Here is a 17724-nt window from a genome sequence, read left to right as displayed (position 1 = left end):
ATGCTTGAAATTGATTCACATTAGGCCCGGTGTGTGCTTCTTTGGCGGGTTACGACAAGTCCTTGCTATCCTGGTGCCGCGGCGTGCGGTTGACGACGGCTTTTTCTTTTTCTTTTTCTTTAGCTTCGCAAGTCGGTGTGCCTGGCGCTGTACAAGATGTGGTGCGACCCGGAGCTGCACTACAGCATGCTGGAGAAAGCCTGCGAGGACGAGGACACAGCGATGGCCGAGTGTCTGATTGAACTCGGCGCTGACGTCAACGGCAAGACCAAAGCAGAGTCCCTGATTTATCAGGTCAGCTGTGAAATGGGGGAAACAAGGAGTTTGGCTCATCCTGCCTCCACAAAGGCAGAAAGAACACACACAAAAAAACAGTAGTTGTGCACAAATGTCCTTTTTACAGAACCTTCTGCCACATGAATGGTTTGATTCTTCTGTCTGTTTTTGCCTGATTTGGTCTGGAGCAGAAACGCCAAACGGAATTAATTTGCTAATGTGTTGCACACAGTCCTGTTTCAGAACTTTGGGGGTCTTCTGACTTACTAACAGTCAGTCGCCTTTTGCATGTCAATTGCCGTGAAAACTGATAAACATAAACATGAACATGTGGACATCCCAAAGTTTGGTGAAAATGAGCTTTCCTAGAACCTGGCCCCAACTACCAAAAACAACTCTGAAGACTCGAGGAAAAAAAACAAGGGAACAAGTGTTGACTTGGCCAGTAGATCCAGAAATGTCAGACTGACTTTTACATTGGAGTTTTTCCACCACACAGTGATGATCCAGTTATATGCCAGATTTTTCTGTTTGTTTTTTGGACACATGCAACGCTAAACTCCGACATCAAGTGGTGAAACCATTTTGTACATGACCCCTTGAAGTTTTGGAATTTTACCAATGTTTTTTTTGGGGGGGGGGTCTTGATTTTGTGCTGCCATTGAGTACATTTTTTTTTCCTGCAAAAAAAACACTTTACCTGTGTTTTTTTCTCTTCTGCTTGTTCCACTTGACAGAAAAAGTGTGTTAAAATGACAATGGCCCTTTGTGATGTCACAAAGAGCACCGTTATCAGGTTTGCAACATCATTTCCAGGTGTTGGCTCCGCCCTCTGTGACCACTTTCATTTTGTGACCTTCCTGACATGCGGAAGGTCCAACTAAGCATCAGTTTTAGCAGGAGGCTGTAAAATATGGGCTAAATCTGCTGTTTTCTTGAGATCTAATTTTGTGAGAAAATTTCTCTGGCTTTAATTTCATTTTCACATTCATATTTTAATTTTTTTTTTAGCTTAATTGCTGAACTAACCCCTTGTGTGGCTCTACCGTGGCCCTCTTGCCCTCTCTCAGGTGTGTGAGCGCGGTGGCCCCCTGGAGCTGGTGGAGCTCCTGCTCAGCCGCGGCGCCCACGAGCAGCACCTCCGCCGGGCGCTGGCCGTCAGCGTGAAGCGCGGCGACGGACCCGCCGTCATCCTGCTGCTGGGCCGACTGGGTCTGGACCTGAACAACAGCGCCCTCTGCCTGGGAGGCTTCCGGCTGGGCAGCCTGGACGCGGCCTGGCTCTGCCCCCTGTTGGCGGAGAGAGGCAGAGCGCACAGTCTGCGAAACCACAACAGTGAGGACAGAACACTGATTTTTATTATTTTATTCATTCATTTATTTATTTATTTTTTAACAATATTTTTTATTGAAGTTTTGACTGCATATCAAACTTTATGTCAATTGTACAAACATTTTCATTTATATGCATACAAACAGTATATCTATATATATACAGTATATATCTCCACCCCCTCAAACAGTTACACATTCACACATACAAGAATAAAAAAAAAACAAAAAAAAAACACACACATTGATGACCGGCATCAAACTAATGAAGCAAAATAAAATAAATAAATAAATAAAAATAAGAATAAAATGGAACAAATAATATAAAATAAAATAAAAGGCAGGATCATTACTTTTTTCTTTTTTTTTCCTTTTCTCTGTCAGTGTTGTTGATCGAGAAGGACATAAATGAGTCCCAGATACAAGCAAACTCCATCTGTTTACCTTTCACAATCTATGTCAATCTCTCCAGTCCAAGACAAGTCATCAGCTCCCTCTTCCATATCGCCAGTGATGGTGGTTCTACATTTTTCCAATATGGTGCAATCACTCTTCCTGCATTTGCGATTGTTTTATTGTTCTGAAGTCTTTGGGGTAAATTCCAAGTATACAGAGCGTTGACATCAAAGGAATATTACATTTCTGACTTTGTTAATTTTTTTTTTTGTAGCCTGTATTTCTAGTTCTGAACATGTAGAGAAAAAAAATGTCTTATTCATAACCAGTCCACACTTTGTTTTTGTGTTTTTAGGTAAAGGTGCAAGTCTGGCGAGGTACATCCAGTCCCTGCAGAGGTCCAGGAGCATCGGCGGCACTCCCAGACACCTGGCCGACCCCTGTCTGACCTCCGGGTACATCTCCGAGGAGAGCGACGACTCCAGCTTCAGCTTCATGTCCGTGGACGACGGCCTGTTTCTGAACGACGACCTGGAGAGTGACGGTAGGGGCCGACCTCCCTGGGGGGGTTTGAAAAATCTCGGGAATGTGACCCACATCACCGCGAATGCACAGAAAACTGTGCCGCTCCATTATTGTCACACGTCTCGCCTCTTCACACGCTTCTTGGCCAATCAAAGAGGCCGCTTCCATTAGTTCCAGGTTCTAAGTTTGTAACTTCTGATTGGGGCCGGTTTATTTTCTCGCTAATGCGAGTTGTGTGGTGTTCGGTTCCCACAGCGCCGCGTCTTCTCGCACATGTTTGCTTTGATTGGTAGCTAATCGATAACTTCGGGGCCGATTCCGCCTGTCACGGCGGCTGTAGTTTAGCATCTCATATGATGCAAGAGGAAAATGTGGTTTTATTTTTGAGCCTTGAATCCGACAAGCAGACCTAAAAGCAGAGGATTGATTCTCCCCGCTCTTGTTCCACAGGTAGCGACTCGCTGTCCGGCATCCTGTCGCCGAGGCCGCACAACCACTCTACAGAGGACCTGCTGGGCGGGTCCTCCAAGAGGAAGCAGAGCCGGTGCAGACACGCCAGTGCAGAGGTGCAACCTCGGCTGCGACGTAGCGTGATATTCATATGTTTCTCTTCATCCCCCGTTGTGTACTAATCAAAGCACTGCAATCCTTCTTTTGCAGAGCGGCCAAACCGACATTGACCACATTGATCCGGCGCTGAGGCGATACGGGAGGGGTGGCTCTCTCCAAAAAGGTCTTTCAATGGAATTCATTTTATTTTAATTCTGTTTAGCTTCTTTGAAAAAGTGTCCCTTGTGTTGTGGTTTTGTAACATTCATAACCACATGACTGTTTCGAAAGGGGGATGTAGACAGTTAATCAGAGAGAACTGCACAGCAAGATTTGTAGTATCGTGATAAGCTGAATATTGTGTGTAGCTCTTGTTCTCATTGAAGATCTCAGTGCAATATGAAGAATACAATTGCACACAGTTGTATCCAAATTTTTTAATCTTGAGTAATCGCATAGTGTCGTGAGTTAATTCGCCATTAATCGTGAATTAATTGCAAATTTCTTTACCCTGCTCTATTTGTAACTTAACAAGATATTTAGTGTGTTTCTAATACTCTAGGAAAAATTGGAGAGGACAATAATAATTCCGTTGTGGAAATGTTCTATTTTTATTTTCATTGCAATATTCCAAAACGATTACATACTTATTCTGTCCAGATACAAAAGAAAGTGAAAAGCTCAAACCTGGAGGTATTCTCAAGCCTCGCATTTGTCAATCACTGTATTTTATTTTGAAATTTAACCAGTTGCTCTCGTGTTTCTTCGAGTGACTTCCTGTCCAGTTTGACGCAGATCGCTCGCGGCTCGTGTACAAAATAGACCAGACGGCAAAACGATTGCTGTGGTGCGAACAACGCCATTGGTTAACAAGGCCGGCATAAGGAAGCGGGCTCCGTTCCGCAGCTATTTCGCAGCGCTTCCGCCTCCAGTGTGAACCAAGCATTAATCGTCCGTTAAAAAAACTAGTGCCGTTAAAGACGCTGCTGGTTTCTCGCATCGGTATGAACAGCTCTCTGATGACTTGCTGGTCTGCCTCCTCCTCAGTCTTCGGCTCTGGCGAGAGCTCGACAGCGCCGCCCAAGGAGAAGGAGAAGATCCGCTTGCTGGACCTGTCGGGCAACGAGCTGGACTCCCTGTCCTGCTTGATGGACAACGGCTTCGTCCAGCAGCAGCTGGGACACCTGCTCCGCCTGGACCTGAGCCACAACTGCCTGCTGGAGTTCCCCTCCGCCCTCTGCCAGGTAGCTCGTCTGCAAGGCGCTGCTGATAGATCGAGGCCGCTCCATGACGTTGACCTTACGGCCGTGTGTCTGCAGAACCTGAGGAACCTGACACGGCTGGACCTGCAGGGAAACCAGCTCCAGTCGCTGCCGGTGGAGCTGCTGTCCCTGCTGTCGCTGAGCGCGCTCAACGTTTCCAGGAACTGCGTCGGCCCCCTGGTGACCCTTGACCCCGGTGTCAGCTGCCTGTCACTGCGGCAGCTCAACTTGTCCTTCAACAAAGTCAGCAGCTTCCCCGAGGGGCTGGGTTGGGCCGTGGGGCAGCTGGAGGAGCTTCTGATGGAAGGGTAGGGAGACGCTTTACGTTGGACTCACAGCTTTGTTTGCACACGGCACAGTTGCTTCTGCCAAGAACATTTTGAGTTTATGTTCCAAACCAAAATAACTGCGGTCATAAACCAAACAAATTCTAAATACATTTTCCCTTCACCCTCATGTTTTCAGGGTCTTTCTACACATTCTGAACAAATTCTCATAATTATATTTGTAATTGTACATTTGCCTGTAAAATTCCTTTAATTGACTTGACTTATTTTATTACCAAAGAGTCACATGTTCCTTCCTTCCTTCCACACATCCTTCTCCTTCTCAAAACCTCTGTTTCAATAAGACCGGTGTGAGTTATTATTATTATGTAACTGAAAAATTGCAATTTTTTTTTGTTTTTTTGAGAGAATTAAGGCTGTAGCAGGAAGTTATTGCAGCACTGCAGACACTGGCGCCGCCACTGTGCTGAAAGGAGCCTCTGAGCAAATCACATTTCCTTCACTTATTTTCCTCAGAGAGCCCAAACAAAAGGCTGCTGTGCTGGCAGTGATCAGGCTTGTTAGAAAGAGGAGATCCCTCTTCCCCCACCAGGACCCTGCAATTATCTTTTAATTAGGAAATGGGATTGTTGGAATTTGTTCCCGGATGTCTTTGGATTTGATGTCTTAAATCAGTTTGTAATGGCACTGTGATTTAATATGTATATATATATATGTTTTCTGTCTGCGTTTCACCTTCAGTAACAGTGTAAGTGAGCTGTGTGTGCCGCTGTGTCTGCCGGAGATCAAGACGCTGGATCTGAGCAAGAACAACGTGGAGAGCGTGTCTGCCCACTTCCTGGCCGAATGCCCCAAACTGGAAACTCTTAATTTATCCATGAATAAAATCTGTAAGTATTTCTCCCCATCAGCTCATTGTTCAATTTAGAAGCAGCTCCTCTTTGTACTCACAGGCTAAAAAGCAAATCAAAAGAACATTCTGGCTCAATTTGCCGGTTGATTCAATTTGAGCGTAGAAAACTGGATTTTACCAGAGATGCATCGGCGTTTTGATCTTCAGGCTGGTTTTGTCCTCCAAGCATGCATGTACTTTTTAGTCAGGGGGACTTTTGCGAATTTGCTCCAGCGTGACTTCCAACAGTTCCATGCAAAACTTTTATATCAATGGAGAAAATCTTGATCAGGCACCAGGATGGAAAGATGATGACGAGTTTCATTGTATTTTGCAGCAAATAAAATCATTGCAGGATATTAAAATTCCTTGACCTTCCTCTTCAGGTGTCCTGAGCCACCTCTCATCCAAGATCACCACCCTGAAACTGGCAAACAACAACTTCACAGAGGTACCTGAGGCCATCCTCCATCTGCCAAAGTAAGTCACACACATTTCAGAGTACACCTGTAGCATAGCAGCAGCAGCAGCAGCAGCAGCAGTGACTCACACTGACCTCTCGTCCGTCCAGCCTGTGCTCAGTGGACATGAGGGCCAACAGCATCGACGCCCTGCCCGGTCCGAGTCGGTGGGAGTCGAGCAACCTCCGAGAGCTGATGTTCAGCCAGAACTCCATCAGGGAGCTGGATCTGAGCGGACCCGTCTACAAATGGGCCCGGCTGGAGAAGCTCCACCTGAGCGACAACCAGCTCACCGAGGTGGAGGGATCGCACATTTCCTTTGCCGCCTTGAACCTCTTCCTGACGGAAGACAGACTGATTGTATTTCCGACCACTCTTGGCTCTGTTCAGATCCCGCCTCAGATCGGCCTGCTGGAGGGTCTTAACTCCCTGGACCTGAGTCGTAACGCCAACCTGCACACCTTCCCCGACGAGATGGGCAAACTGGGCCGACTGTGGGACCTCCCACTGGAGGGACTCCGACTGCAGCTGGACCTCAGACTCATCGGCAGCAAGACGAAAGACATCGTCAGGTCTGGGGCTCTGACCATATAGAGGATATGGTCATAACTATCTTTCTCTTATCTGACTCTTTCTTTGACCTTGTCTCTATATGGCTGTTTTGGACACTCTGATGCAATATGGATTTTGTCAAGTTGCGTCTGTCCTCCGCCTCTCTGCTGTGTCCCAGGTTTCTGCAGCAACGGCTGAAGAAGGCGGTGCCGTACCACCGGATGAAGCTGATCGTGGTGGGGAGCGCTGGCAGCGGCAAGACCACCCTGATCCAGCAGCTGATGAAGCTCAAGCGCTCCCAGCTGCACCCCAAGCAGGCCAGCTGCGGCATCGACGTCCGCGACTGGGCCATCAAGGAGCGGGACAAGAGGAAAATGGTGCTGAATGTCTGGGACTTCTCAGGTGAGGGAGGCAGCGGAGAAAAGAGTCGTTGCACGTGCCAGTTTGATCCGAGACTTCAAAGTTTTGGCAGCCTGGAGTGATTTTGTTTTTTGTTCCTCCTTTTTTTGTCCCCCGTGGTTCCTGGCAGGTGGGGAGGAGTTCAGCGGCTCTCACCCCCACTTCCTGACCTCCAGAGCTCTCTACCTGGTGGTCTGCAACCTCAGCAAAGGAGCCAGCCAGGTGGACGCTCTCAAGCCCTGGCTCTTCAACATCAAGGTGAGTCAGGAAGCCAGGGAGCAGCTGCTGACAGAACAGAGTCAGAGCTGAACAGAGTACACAGAGTACACAGAGTACATGGAGTACACAGAGTACACGGTAGAGCTTAAGGGTAACTTAAACATTCTGGAACAACTATTATAATAATAATAACAACTATTTCTACTAAGTTTTACTATTTTACTTAAAGTAAGTTAATAAAGTAACGTAAACTTACTTACTTTACTTACTTAGTAAAATAAGCGTTACTTTACTTTACATTTACTACTTTTCCTGGTTAAAGAAAATCAAAACAACACACAGTTGAGTCCATTAGCCATTTGAGAGACTGCTGATGGTAAGTGGTGGTTCAGGTTAGTGACATCACTCATAGTCAGGTGTTGGCTCCGCCCTCTGAGTCCGAAGAACTGGATCACTGGACTGGCAATATGGCAGCACACGGATTTTTCCCAGTGGCCACTTGTGGTACTGCAGCAAAAAATCACCAGAAAGTACGTGCTGCTGTGTCTCAGCTCGTTCCTGACATGTCTGTAAGTGACATTCTCCAGGATCGTTCTGATTGGCCAAAATAGATCATATGAGTTACAGAGGCTTGATGGGAAGCGACACTACTGCAAATGCTCTACGGGCCCATTAGTGCGGAAGTCAAAGACTTTTTCGGCGTATGCGGTGGGTGAGCAACTACATTGAAATGAATGGGCCGCCATCTTGGAGTCTAGGGGCTTGTTCCACAGCATGTAGGTGCTCCAATAGAACACCAGATTCAGTAGCAGACAAGCTAGACATTATCTAAGTAATAATTTTAGATTGCAAAAAAATATGTGTCAATTGAACCTTTCAAAACCACAATTTTTCAAGACATTTTTTGGAACTGTGCTGCAGGCTGTAGCTCCTCTGTCGCCCGTCATCCTGGTGGGAACTCACACTGATGTCAGCGAGGAGCAGCAGCTCCAGACCTGCCTGACCAAGATCAAGGAGGAGCTGCTCAGCCACCAGGGCTTCCCCGCCATCAGGGACTACCACATGGTGTCCGCCTGCGAGGACTCGGACGCCTTGACCAGGCTGCGCAAGGCCATCGTCAGGGAGGTGGGCAACTTCAAGGTAAGCACGCCCCCTGCTGGACACTGCCGGCGACTCCTGCTTCTTCTCCGGGGTCTTACCATCCTTCTTTGTGGCAGATCCAGGGCCAGCCTGTGATGGGTCAGCTAGTTCCCGACAGCTACGTGGAGCTGGAGCGCCGCGTCCTGCAGGAGAGGAGCAAGGTTCCCCTGGAGTTCCCCGTCCTGCGGCACCAGGAGCTGCTGCAGCTCATCCAGGAGAGCCAGCTGCAGCTGGAGGAGGCCGAGCTGCCACATGCCGTCCACTTCCTCTGCGAAGCCGGTCAGCAGCCTCCTGCACAAACTCTGGCCTCAAGGCAACCGAGTGCTGCTTAACAGTGATAGAACTAACACAATAATAATAATAATAATGATAATTTCTGTTCTTATCTGAAGGAGTTTTATTGCACTTTGATGATCCTGCGCTGCAGCTCCAGGACCTCTACTTCATCGAACCTCAGTGGCTGTGCCACATCATCTCGCAGGTACTCAACAATGAAATATTCTGTATCTTCTGGAATGTTGCGATCACAGTAGAAACAGCCTTGTTCTTAACTTTCATGGAAAATATTTATTTTTCCTTGGAAAGCACATCAATAACCAAACAAAAAAAAAGTTATCCCCCATAATCCCAGATTGACAGTCTGGAACCTCAGTTCTCGCTATCAGAATAATTCATTTATGGTCTAGACCTGCTTGACATGTAAACTGGCCTGAGATAACTCAGTTGATGGTGATGAGCTGATAAACAAAGTCGATTTGATCTGCAGAAGCTGACCCTGAAGAGCTGCGGCCTATTTGATCCTCCCAAAGGAGTTGTTCAGCGTTCGCAGGTGGAAAAGTTCTTGGCCGAGACTAAATGTTTCCCCCGGAGCCACCTGACGCAGTTCTTCAAGCTGCTGGAGAAGTTTCAGATCGCTCTGCCCTTCAGCGAGGATCAGCTCCTGGTTCCCAGCAGGTGGGCGACCTTTTTGTCAGCTTCCTTTGCTCCGGTCAAAGCCGACAAGAACCGACTTTCTCCCGCTCCCCCAGTTTGCCCAAGCACAGGCCTGTGATCGACCTGCCCCACTGCGAGAACTCGGAGGTGATCGTGCGCCTGTACGAGATGCCCTACTTCCCCATGGACTACTGGTCTCGCCAGATCAGCCACCTGCTGGAGGTTTCCTCCTACTTGCTCTGTGGACGAGGTACATCTGAACAGGAAAGAGTGGAAACGATGCAGAGACCAACTTAACCAGACGTCTGAACGCTGCCTCGTCTCCTTGTCCTCTCAGAAAGAGCGGTGCGGCCCAACAGGATCTACTGGCGCAGGGGCGTGTACCTGAGCTGGTCGCCGGAGGCCTACTGCCTGGTGGAGGCAGCCTCGGTGGAGGAGAACCCATCCAGCTTTGTCAGGATCACGGTGCCGTCATCGCAAAAAGGTGAGAAACCTTCAGTAGCACCAGTCTGTAAATGCTAGCTAGGGCTGTCGAAGTTAACGCGTTAATAACGTGTTTACTCAAACTCTTTTTAACGGCACTCATTTTTTAAACACTCGATTAATGCATGGTTCACATCGGAGGCGGAAGCCTTTTTTTTTGGAGAGTATCTGGACAGTTTCAGTTTGGAATGTTCCAATGTCCGCAAAGGAATTATTATTGTCCTCTTCAATTTTTCCAAGAGTATTAGAAACACAATAAATATCTTATTAAGTTACATATAGAGTAATGCAGAGAGTAAAAAATGTGCACTTAATTTGTGATTAATCGCGAGTTAACACAGGACGCTAATGCGATTAATCATGATTAAAAATTTTAATCGACTGGCAGCCCTAGTAAATACCTAAAATATACTCTCGAAATCAAAACTGTTAAGGTATCATGAAAATTAATAATGCATAATACTCACGATTCAGATCAGTGACGTCACAAAGGGCTGATTCCTGACAACTTGATGTTCTTTACTCGTTGCCTATGTTTTTTTAATGTGGCAGCCCTGCCAAAGCATCTTAATTAGCTCCCTGGTGGCAGACGTTGGTACAGATCCTGAGCTAATCTTGAGCTTCAGCCCACAGCGTCAGCTGTTAGCATCGTGCCTACCCGCTGCCTCTCTGTCGCCCCCTCAGGCCGGGTGCTGCTGGGCCAGGTGGTGGACCACATCGACTCCCTGCTAGAGGAGTGGTTCCCTGGCCTCCTCAACACCGACATGCACGGCAGCGGCGAGGCCCTGCTGAAGAAGTGGGCGCTCTACAGCTTCGAGGACGGCCAGGAGCGCAGCAAGATCCTGCTGGAGGACCTCTTCGGATGTTTTGACAAGGGTTCGTAAATTTGGCCGCAAGTAACGACGGGGCAGCAAGAGGAACGTGCCTGGTGTGAAGGCTGCTGCGTGGTGTCCACAGATTTCCTGCTGGTGAACCCGGCGGACCCCCGCTGCAAACTCCCCGTCTCCCAGATCGCCCCCGACTTGGTGCTGAGCGACCAGCCGGTGGGAACCATCCTGGACAGTGAGGAGCTGCAAGTGGACACTTCTGTAGAGAACCGGCTGGGTCCGTCAGAGTCTCTTCACCAACCATTGCTTTTTTTTTTCTTTCTCTTGTTTCCTGTTGTCATTCATCCAAAGAAACATCTTTTTGTTGCTGTATTTTGTCAACAGGAGGCGGCGGCTTTGGAACTGTCTACCGAGGCACCTACAAAAACGAAGAGGTGGCGGTGAAAATATTCAACAATCACGCGTCTGAGCTCTACATCCACAGGCTCCTCAGACAGGTGCAACTTTGGGGAGGAGGGAAAAAAATTCTGATAACTCACATAAATCCTTCCACTTGTAGGTTTGCTGCTTTTCAATCCCGGCTTCGTCGGATCGCCCAAGTTGACGGTTTTCCTCCGTGTTCCTCTCTCCAACTAGGAGCTGGTGGTGCTGGGCCGCCTGTGTCACCCCAGCCTGGTGGGCCTGCTGGCGGCCGGCTCGGCTCCGCCGGTCCTGGTGATGGAGCTGGCGCCGCGAGGCTCTCTGGACTCGCTGTTCGAGCAGGCCAACGGCAGCCTGAACCGAAAGCTGCAGCACAGGGTCGCCCTGCAGGTGGCCGACGGACTCAGGTGGGAACGTGGTGAAGAAGAAGTCGCGGTTTTGGTTGTGGTAAAAGCGAGTTGAGGGTTTGTGTTTGCATGCGCCGTGCTCAGGTACCTTCACTCGGCCATGATCATCTACCGGGACCTGAAGCCCCACAACGTCCTGCTGTTCAACCTGAAGGCCGACTCGGACGTCATCGCCAAGATCACCGACTACGGCATCACTCGCTACTGCTGCAGCATGGGAGTGAGGAGCTCCGAGGGCACCCCAGGTCAGACCCCTCACGCCCCCTTCTGCCCGTCCACGATATGCTCCGCTCACACCCAGCTCACATCCTGGTGGTTTTTGCCGTGCGTGACCGCAGGGTTCCGAGCGCCGGAGGTGGCCAGAGGCAACGTGACCTACAACCAGCAGGCCGACGTCTTCTCCTTCGGCCTGCTGCTCTACGACCTGCTGACGTGCGGCGAGCGCATCGTCGACGGCATGAAGTTCCCCAGCGAGTTCGACGAGATCGCCGTGCAGGGGAAGCTGCCAGGTAAACTGCGAGGTCCAGTGTCGAGTGCGAATGGAGAAACAGTGGAGAAAAAGTTTTAGCAACTCTGTCGTCCGTCGCCGCTGCACAGACCCGGTCAGACACTACGGCTGCTCCCCCTGGCCGGGATTCCAGCTCCTGATGAAGGAGTGTTTGAGAGAAAACCCTCAGACTCGACCCACGGCTGCTCAGGTAAGGGTCTTATAGACATACAGACAGACAGACAGACACACGCGCTGGCTTCAATAGACAGTGTTGTGACAAAGTCATATTGAGCACCTAATGGCTGATTGTTGTTTAGACATGTGCTCTGCTAAAATTAAGCTAAAATAAGCAATTACCGTCTTCTGGCCGGTTTACCGTGCGTTTTTTTTTCTTTACATTCAAAGTTAAACTCGAACTTAGAACATAAATCAGCAAACAAATTAAATTCAGAATCATAATCACTTTTGTTGTCATTAGCTGCATTTCCATTACCCCTGGAAATGCGCAAAACCGAAATATCGCAATATAGGACTGGTAATGGAAACTCCATGAGGTGGTTTTTCAGACGTATCGATTTCGAAGTATATCGCAAAAGTCATGGAAACACTTTTTTTGCATTTACGCATCACCGGACGTGATTTACAAGGTCACGTGGCCAGTTCGCTTCAAGTGAAAATGGTGTGTTTCATGTTTGGATGGAGGAGGAGGAGACTGAATATTTTTTTTTTCTAGTAATCAAAGTGAAAAATATAACAACCATTCTTGACAGCAAACAAACAGAAACGGAAACACCTGCAAATCGCAATTGTACTTTGTCGAAATTTTTTAGAAATAACGCTTTTATTTTGTGATAAACTGTAATGGAAATGCAGCTATTATTACAACGGAATTTGGACAGCTACTCCTTAAATGTCAAAAAATATTTGCTTCCTCCCCAGCGTCTTGGTTGATAAAACACATCAAATTATAACACCTGTGGTTAAAAATAACCTAGGGTGCCCTCTAGTGGCTCGGAGGGACCTGACACAACTAAACCATGAACGATGGTTCTTGCTGACACTTCTGCTGTGACGTGTGCAGGTGTTCGACCGGCTCACTTCAGGCGGGATGTGGGGCCTGCTGAGGGAGCTGCCGGTTCCCCGGGTGTCTGCCACCGAGTGCTTGACCGTGAGCTCCCAAGGCGGCAGAGACAGCAGCCGGCGAGTGTGGCTGGGCGGAGGCAGCAGCGCCCAGAAGCGGGGCTCGGTCACAGCCGTGGACCCGGACACTGGTGCAGTCAGCACACAGGTGAGGACCGACAAGCACAGCTTCTTTGTTTTTTTATGCAGCATTTTCACGCGATTTAATAACCTAAAAATTTCCTCAAAAAAGAATCCTCAGTAAACTGCATAATTAGCTCCGAGTTTGCAGCCGTGTTTTAACTTCCTTATGGAACTGCAACGCTTTCTTGGACCTTCCACTGTGTTTTGAGAGGGAGGCAAACTGAATGGTCTCAGAAGGCGGAGCCATCACCAGACTGGGGGTGTGGTCACTTCCTGCCTGCGCCTTTTGTGACATCACAAAGGGTTGATTACCCAAACTGGGCTATTTTAGTAAGCAAAAGAAGTCAAGGATGGACCTGTCTTATTTGTCAGGATTCATTGACGAAAAGAGAAATATTACTACTGTAAGAGGATAAAAGTGAAGTCAGCTGCATTGTACAAGGCCAACTTTTATACTTTTGCTGCTTTAATAGCACAAGTTCTGTCATTTTGACACTTTTGATAATGTATGCAAATCAAGCTTATTCATCGTAATAGAGAATTCTGCAAATAAAAACAAAAAACATGACCTGGTCGTTCTTATGGAACACAGAAGAAGTTCCAGAGTCACACCTGGCGCGCGATCCTTGTCCCGTTACCTTGCAGGAGGTCGACGACAGCCCCGTCCTGTGTCTGGCCACGGTGCGAATCCCAAACGAGACCTCTGATTGGCTGGTGGCCGGCACCCAGTTGGGCTCCCTGGTGGTCTTCAGCGCCGAGGACCCGTTGGCCTGGCATCGCCTGCAGCGCGTCCGGGACGCCGTCACCTCCATGTACTTCCAGGAGCATCCGCAGCGCACGTGAGTGTTGAGGGCGGAATGTTCCACCGCCGTGTCCTCATCCGTCCTCTCCAGACCGACGATACCGTCAGAACCTTTTCTTTTCAGAGCGACTCGATGATACTAAACCGATGCTTTTTCAGCCAAAGGAAGAACTACCTGTTGGTCGGGACGGCCGATGGAATTCTGACCGTTTTTGAGGATTCTGTGCTGAAGGTGAGGATCCAAACTAAAGACGTGTTTTCTCAGAATGGCTCCAGTTCCAGCGCGTCCTGATCGTTCTCCTCCTGGTTTCTCTCCTCCGCCGCAGCAGGAGAACGGGCAGCCGGTGAAGACCCTGGCCGTGGGCGTGGCCAGCACGCCCATCATGTGTCTGGGCCAGTCGGCGTACTCGCTGGACAGCCGCTCGGTGTGGGCCAGCTGCAGCACCAGGATCCTCTCCTTCACCGCCGACTACGAAGTCAGCAAGAGCTTCGACACCAGGCCCAGCATCACCTTCCAGTGAGTCCGTGGCAGCGCTGGGCCCCGCCCAAGCTGTGTTTCCGTTCGTTTTTCTGCAAAAATAAAAACGATACTTCGAAAATTTTGACAAAGTACAGTTGCGATTCGCAGGTGTTTCCATTGAAAGTCTAATAAACATGTTCAAACGCGCTATGTCCAAACATAACGCGCCATTCGCACTTGAAGTGAACTGGTCATGTGACCCCTGTACGTCACAACAGGTGACGCGTAAATGCGAAAAGAGTTTTTCCATTACACTTTAGCGCTATTCCTCTATATCGATACGTCTGAAAAACCACCCCACGAGAGTGTAAAAACCTTTTTGTGATATTTGAGAGGTTTTTTTCAAAGTTTGGGTGTTTCCATGAGGTTCTGCTTAATTCTAAGGGTAATGGAAATGCAGCCAAAGCTCCAATATTATAATAAAAAGGTACCATTGACAGATCATTTACTTCTTTAGAGTGTGTGCTCCTTGTGATGTCACAAGGGGGACCTCTCCCAGGTTAGTGACCACAGCCCTGGGCAGATGTTGGCTCCACTCTTTAAGACCTCCCTGTTTTTGTCCCAACAAGGCCTCATATTTAGCTGGAGGCTGCAAACAGAGGGTTAATGTGATACTTTTCGTGTATTTCTTTGTGGAGGTGGTATATTAATTAATGCGAGGGGGCCTTAAAAATGACTGGGAGGATGGAGAGAGTTTGAAAGAAGACAACTTTAAAAACATTGTCAAGGTCACTCACGTGGGCGTGTGCGCCTCCTTCAGGCAGCAGCGCTCCACGGGGGTGGAAGCCTTCGTGTCCCGCATGGCCGTGGACAAATACGTTTACCTCAGCAAAAACAGAACGTCAACCGTGGAGGTCTGGGACAAGCGGAGCGAGAAGTTGGTGGACTGCATCGACTGCGGCCAGATCGTCAGGTACACGAACCCACAAACTTGTTTTAACCGCGTTGAACCTCTTGAAGAACTCTGAAGACCCGCTCAATTCCGATTCCCGTGTTCCCTCCTCCTGCAGGCATCACTGCGGCCGCAGGGGCCGGCAGGGCGGGGAGGGGGCGCCGCTGTCCGTCGAGGGCAGCGGCAGCCCGTCCTGGGCTCACGTGAAGGCCCTGCTGGTGCAGAGCGCTGTAGCACTCTGGATCGGCACCAGGGGGGGCTACCTGCTCCTGCTGGAGCTCTCCAAGCACCAGACGCTGCAGGTCATCGGCCCGCTCTGCGACTCCATCCGCTGCGTCTCCTCCGCACTCATAGGTGGGTCCCCAACAGCAACGCTTGATCTTTTTTCTTTGTATTTCTCATTATATTGGCAATCTTTTCAAACCGGATATATTAATATCATTGCCTCTTGTGGCCTTGTCTGGTGCTAAACCTTGTGACCTGTTTTTGCATTTGCAAAACTGTTGCCGAGACGTGAAATAGTTCTTTTGAAACATGCATTCTGTCAGTGTTAAAACAGTGAACCTGCAGCATTTTCCCAGTGATCCCAAGGATTCACTTTGCTGCACAAAATTCACAAGCAGGTAAACAAAAGTATCGAGTGTTCAAGCATCAGGGCATCAGAGTTCAGCTTTGCAGCTGTCAGCTTTGAACTCTGACGTCACGGTTTTGTTGAGTCTTGCCACTTCAGTGCTCCTGATCATGGAAAAGTGTTGAATGTAAATATTTTATCGGACTTGAGTGGAGCAGATGTTTTTTTTTTAGCACAGACTTTCTGAAAAGCTGAGCAAGCAACATGAGATGTTAGGTGGACTTCCCTCATTGCTGCATTCAGGATGGGTTATTTTTAAGAAAAATGGGGGTCTTTTCAAGAATGCGCTTAGCTGAATGTAATTCACAAAGATCTCCACTAGATGGCAGATTGAACTATACAGTCAAGGTCCCTGCGGCCTTACAGCGTCAAACACTTGAATGAACTCACAGCAAAGTGAGGCAGCAGTTTTAGAAAAGTGGAAACCTTTGCACGACGGCACCTTTTCAAATCCTCGCCGTCCCATTTTGTGTCGCCTCAGAAACACTAAACTGGAAGAACGTGGTGCTGGTGCTGGGCCGAAGGCTCCCGCTGGACAAGAGTCAGTGCGGTGAGTTGTTTTGTCACCGCGCACACGCACGCACACACACATTCCCTGGACGGCCGCCGCCGCCTCGCTGTGCCCCTGTGCCTGAACTCGTCGTGCCCTCCGCTCGCAGGAGACGAGGAGTCGGTGCTGATGGTGTGGAACAGCACGATGCCGATGGAGGTCAAGGACCTGAGGAGGCACTGCGAGAAGAGGGAGCAGATCGCGGCCAAGATGAGAGAGCAGCTGCATCACGACTGAAGTTGTGCGTCTTTTCTTTCCTTCCTTTCACCTTCGGCGCTGTTATTTCTTCATTCAAACGCGTGAACAGCGTCTGTGTTGCGACCGCAGCGTTTAAAAACAACCTAATCAGCATTTTACTCTGTGCGCTTCCTTCAGGGTGTTTGTTTCCGAAGGGATCGTCGCCTCCCGCAGGTGGGACCTTTTACCTCGTTTTCCGACACTTGATCAGGTGACCAAGCAGAGGGATCGCCACTTCAACACATCTATCGCTCCACTTTGTCTTTTTTTTTTTTTTTTTTTTTTTTTGAGCACCGAGGGGTTAATTTTTATTTCTTCCCCCCGGTGATCAAACTTTGCTGTTGTATAAAAGTGTTTTTTGTTTTTGTTTTGTTTTTTTGATCAAAAAAAAAAAAAAAAAAGGGACACAGATGGTCAAATGTGTGTTATCGCACAGCACAGATGTTCAGGAAGACCTCCCGCTCCAGACGAATAACAACGTCTGTTTACTTTTTCCTTAATTAAAGAAAAAAAAAGAAAGAAAAAAGAATCAGGAACTGGAACAAAAGCCAAAGGAAAACAAAAGCCTCTAAAATTGTGTGTATGATTATTTATTCTCATGTTCCTGTGTGTGTCTGCGTGTGTGCATATAAACACAGGCCACTGATACTTTGTGGCCCTTGAGGAACAGTTTGTACTCCGTAAATACAATGTTATATCCTGTAAAAATGTTTTTAATGGTTATTTATTTAGGTAAAGATTGCATGTAGCAAAAAAAGATAAAGATGTATTTCACTGCGGACACTTGGCTGAAACCTCTCATGATTTCTGAGCACAGCGCCTGAGACGAAACAAACAACACGAGTCGTTTTCTTTTCATCATTTTTAATGAGGAACAGGAAAAAAGATATGAAGCGTTTTAAAGCAATTTCATGAAAAAAAACGAAACCATTATTTACAAATAGAAAACGCGATGACATTAGTAAAAAAAACAAAAAGAA

At 48.3% G+C, this 17724-nt stretch overlaps 1 protein-coding gene across 2 annotated transcripts in view; it reads left to right on the top strand.

The window, feature by feature from the left end:
• lrrk2 (leucine-rich repeat kinase 2) overlaps positions 1-17525 on the top strand; it is a 30715-nt gene extending 13190 nt beyond the window's left edge. Inside the window, exons 18-52 of one of the 2 annotated variants that reach the window (XM_076027242.1) lie at positions 124-294; positions 1347-1611; positions 2359-2547; positions 2979-3094; positions 3189-3261; positions 4125-4321; positions 4397-4647; positions 5368-5516; positions 5905-5998; positions 6090-6276; positions 6370-6551; positions 6710-6933; positions 7061-7188; positions 8071-8289; positions 8367-8568; positions 8682-8770; positions 9056-9243; positions 9318-9472; positions 9560-9706; positions 10390-10581; positions 10663-10809; positions 10917-11029; positions 11169-11359; positions 11444-11604; positions 11698-11868; positions 11957-12057; positions 12931-13137; positions 13758-13951; positions 14074-14146; positions 14241-14431; positions 15195-15347; positions 15445-15680; positions 16439-16507; positions 16617-16748; positions 16883-17525. In XM_076027242.1, coding sequence (XP_075883357.1) covers positions 124-294; positions 1347-1611; positions 2359-2547; positions 2979-3094; positions 3189-3261; positions 4125-4321; positions 4397-4647; positions 5368-5516; positions 5905-5998; positions 6090-6276; positions 6370-6551; positions 6710-6933; positions 7061-7188; positions 8071-8289; positions 8367-8568; positions 8682-8770; positions 9056-9243; positions 9318-9472; positions 9560-9706; positions 10390-10581; positions 10663-10809; positions 10917-11029; positions 11169-11359; positions 11444-11604; positions 11698-11868; positions 11957-12057; positions 12931-13137; positions 13758-13951; positions 14074-14146; positions 14241-14431; positions 15195-15347; positions 15445-15680; positions 16439-16507; positions 16617-16744 — 5553 coding nt within the window. In that variant the 3' untranslated portion in view covers positions 16745-16748; positions 16883-17525. Of the gene's footprint in view, positions 1-123; positions 295-1346; positions 1612-2358; positions 2548-2978; positions 3095-3188; positions 3262-4124; positions 4322-4396; positions 4648-5367; positions 5517-5904; positions 5999-6089; positions 6277-6369; positions 6552-6709; positions 6934-7060; positions 7189-8070; positions 8290-8366; positions 8569-8681; positions 8771-9055; positions 9244-9317; positions 9473-9559; positions 9707-10389; positions 10582-10662; positions 10810-10916; positions 11030-11168; positions 11360-11443; positions 11605-11697; positions 11869-11956; positions 12058-12930; positions 13138-13757; positions 13952-14073; positions 14147-14240; positions 14432-15194; positions 15348-15444; positions 15681-16438; positions 16508-16616 lie in introns of both variants that reach the window. The other variant, XM_076027240.1, reaches the window with a different exon arrangement.
• Positions 17526-17724: the final 199 nt, after the last annotated feature.

This window comes from Nelusetta ayraudi, unplaced genomic scaffold, assembly GCF_046127955.1.
Source record: "Nelusetta ayraudi isolate G7.1 ecotype Tasmania unplaced genomic scaffold, CSIRO-AGI_Nayr_v1 ptg000020l, whole genome shotgun sequence".
Taxonomy (NCBI): domain Eukaryota; kingdom Metazoa; phylum Chordata; class Actinopteri; order Tetraodontiformes; family Monacanthidae; genus Nelusetta; species Nelusetta ayraudi.
The sequence above is the reverse complement of the archived record's forward strand: the minus strand, read 5'-3'. Positions and strand labels throughout refer to the sequence as shown.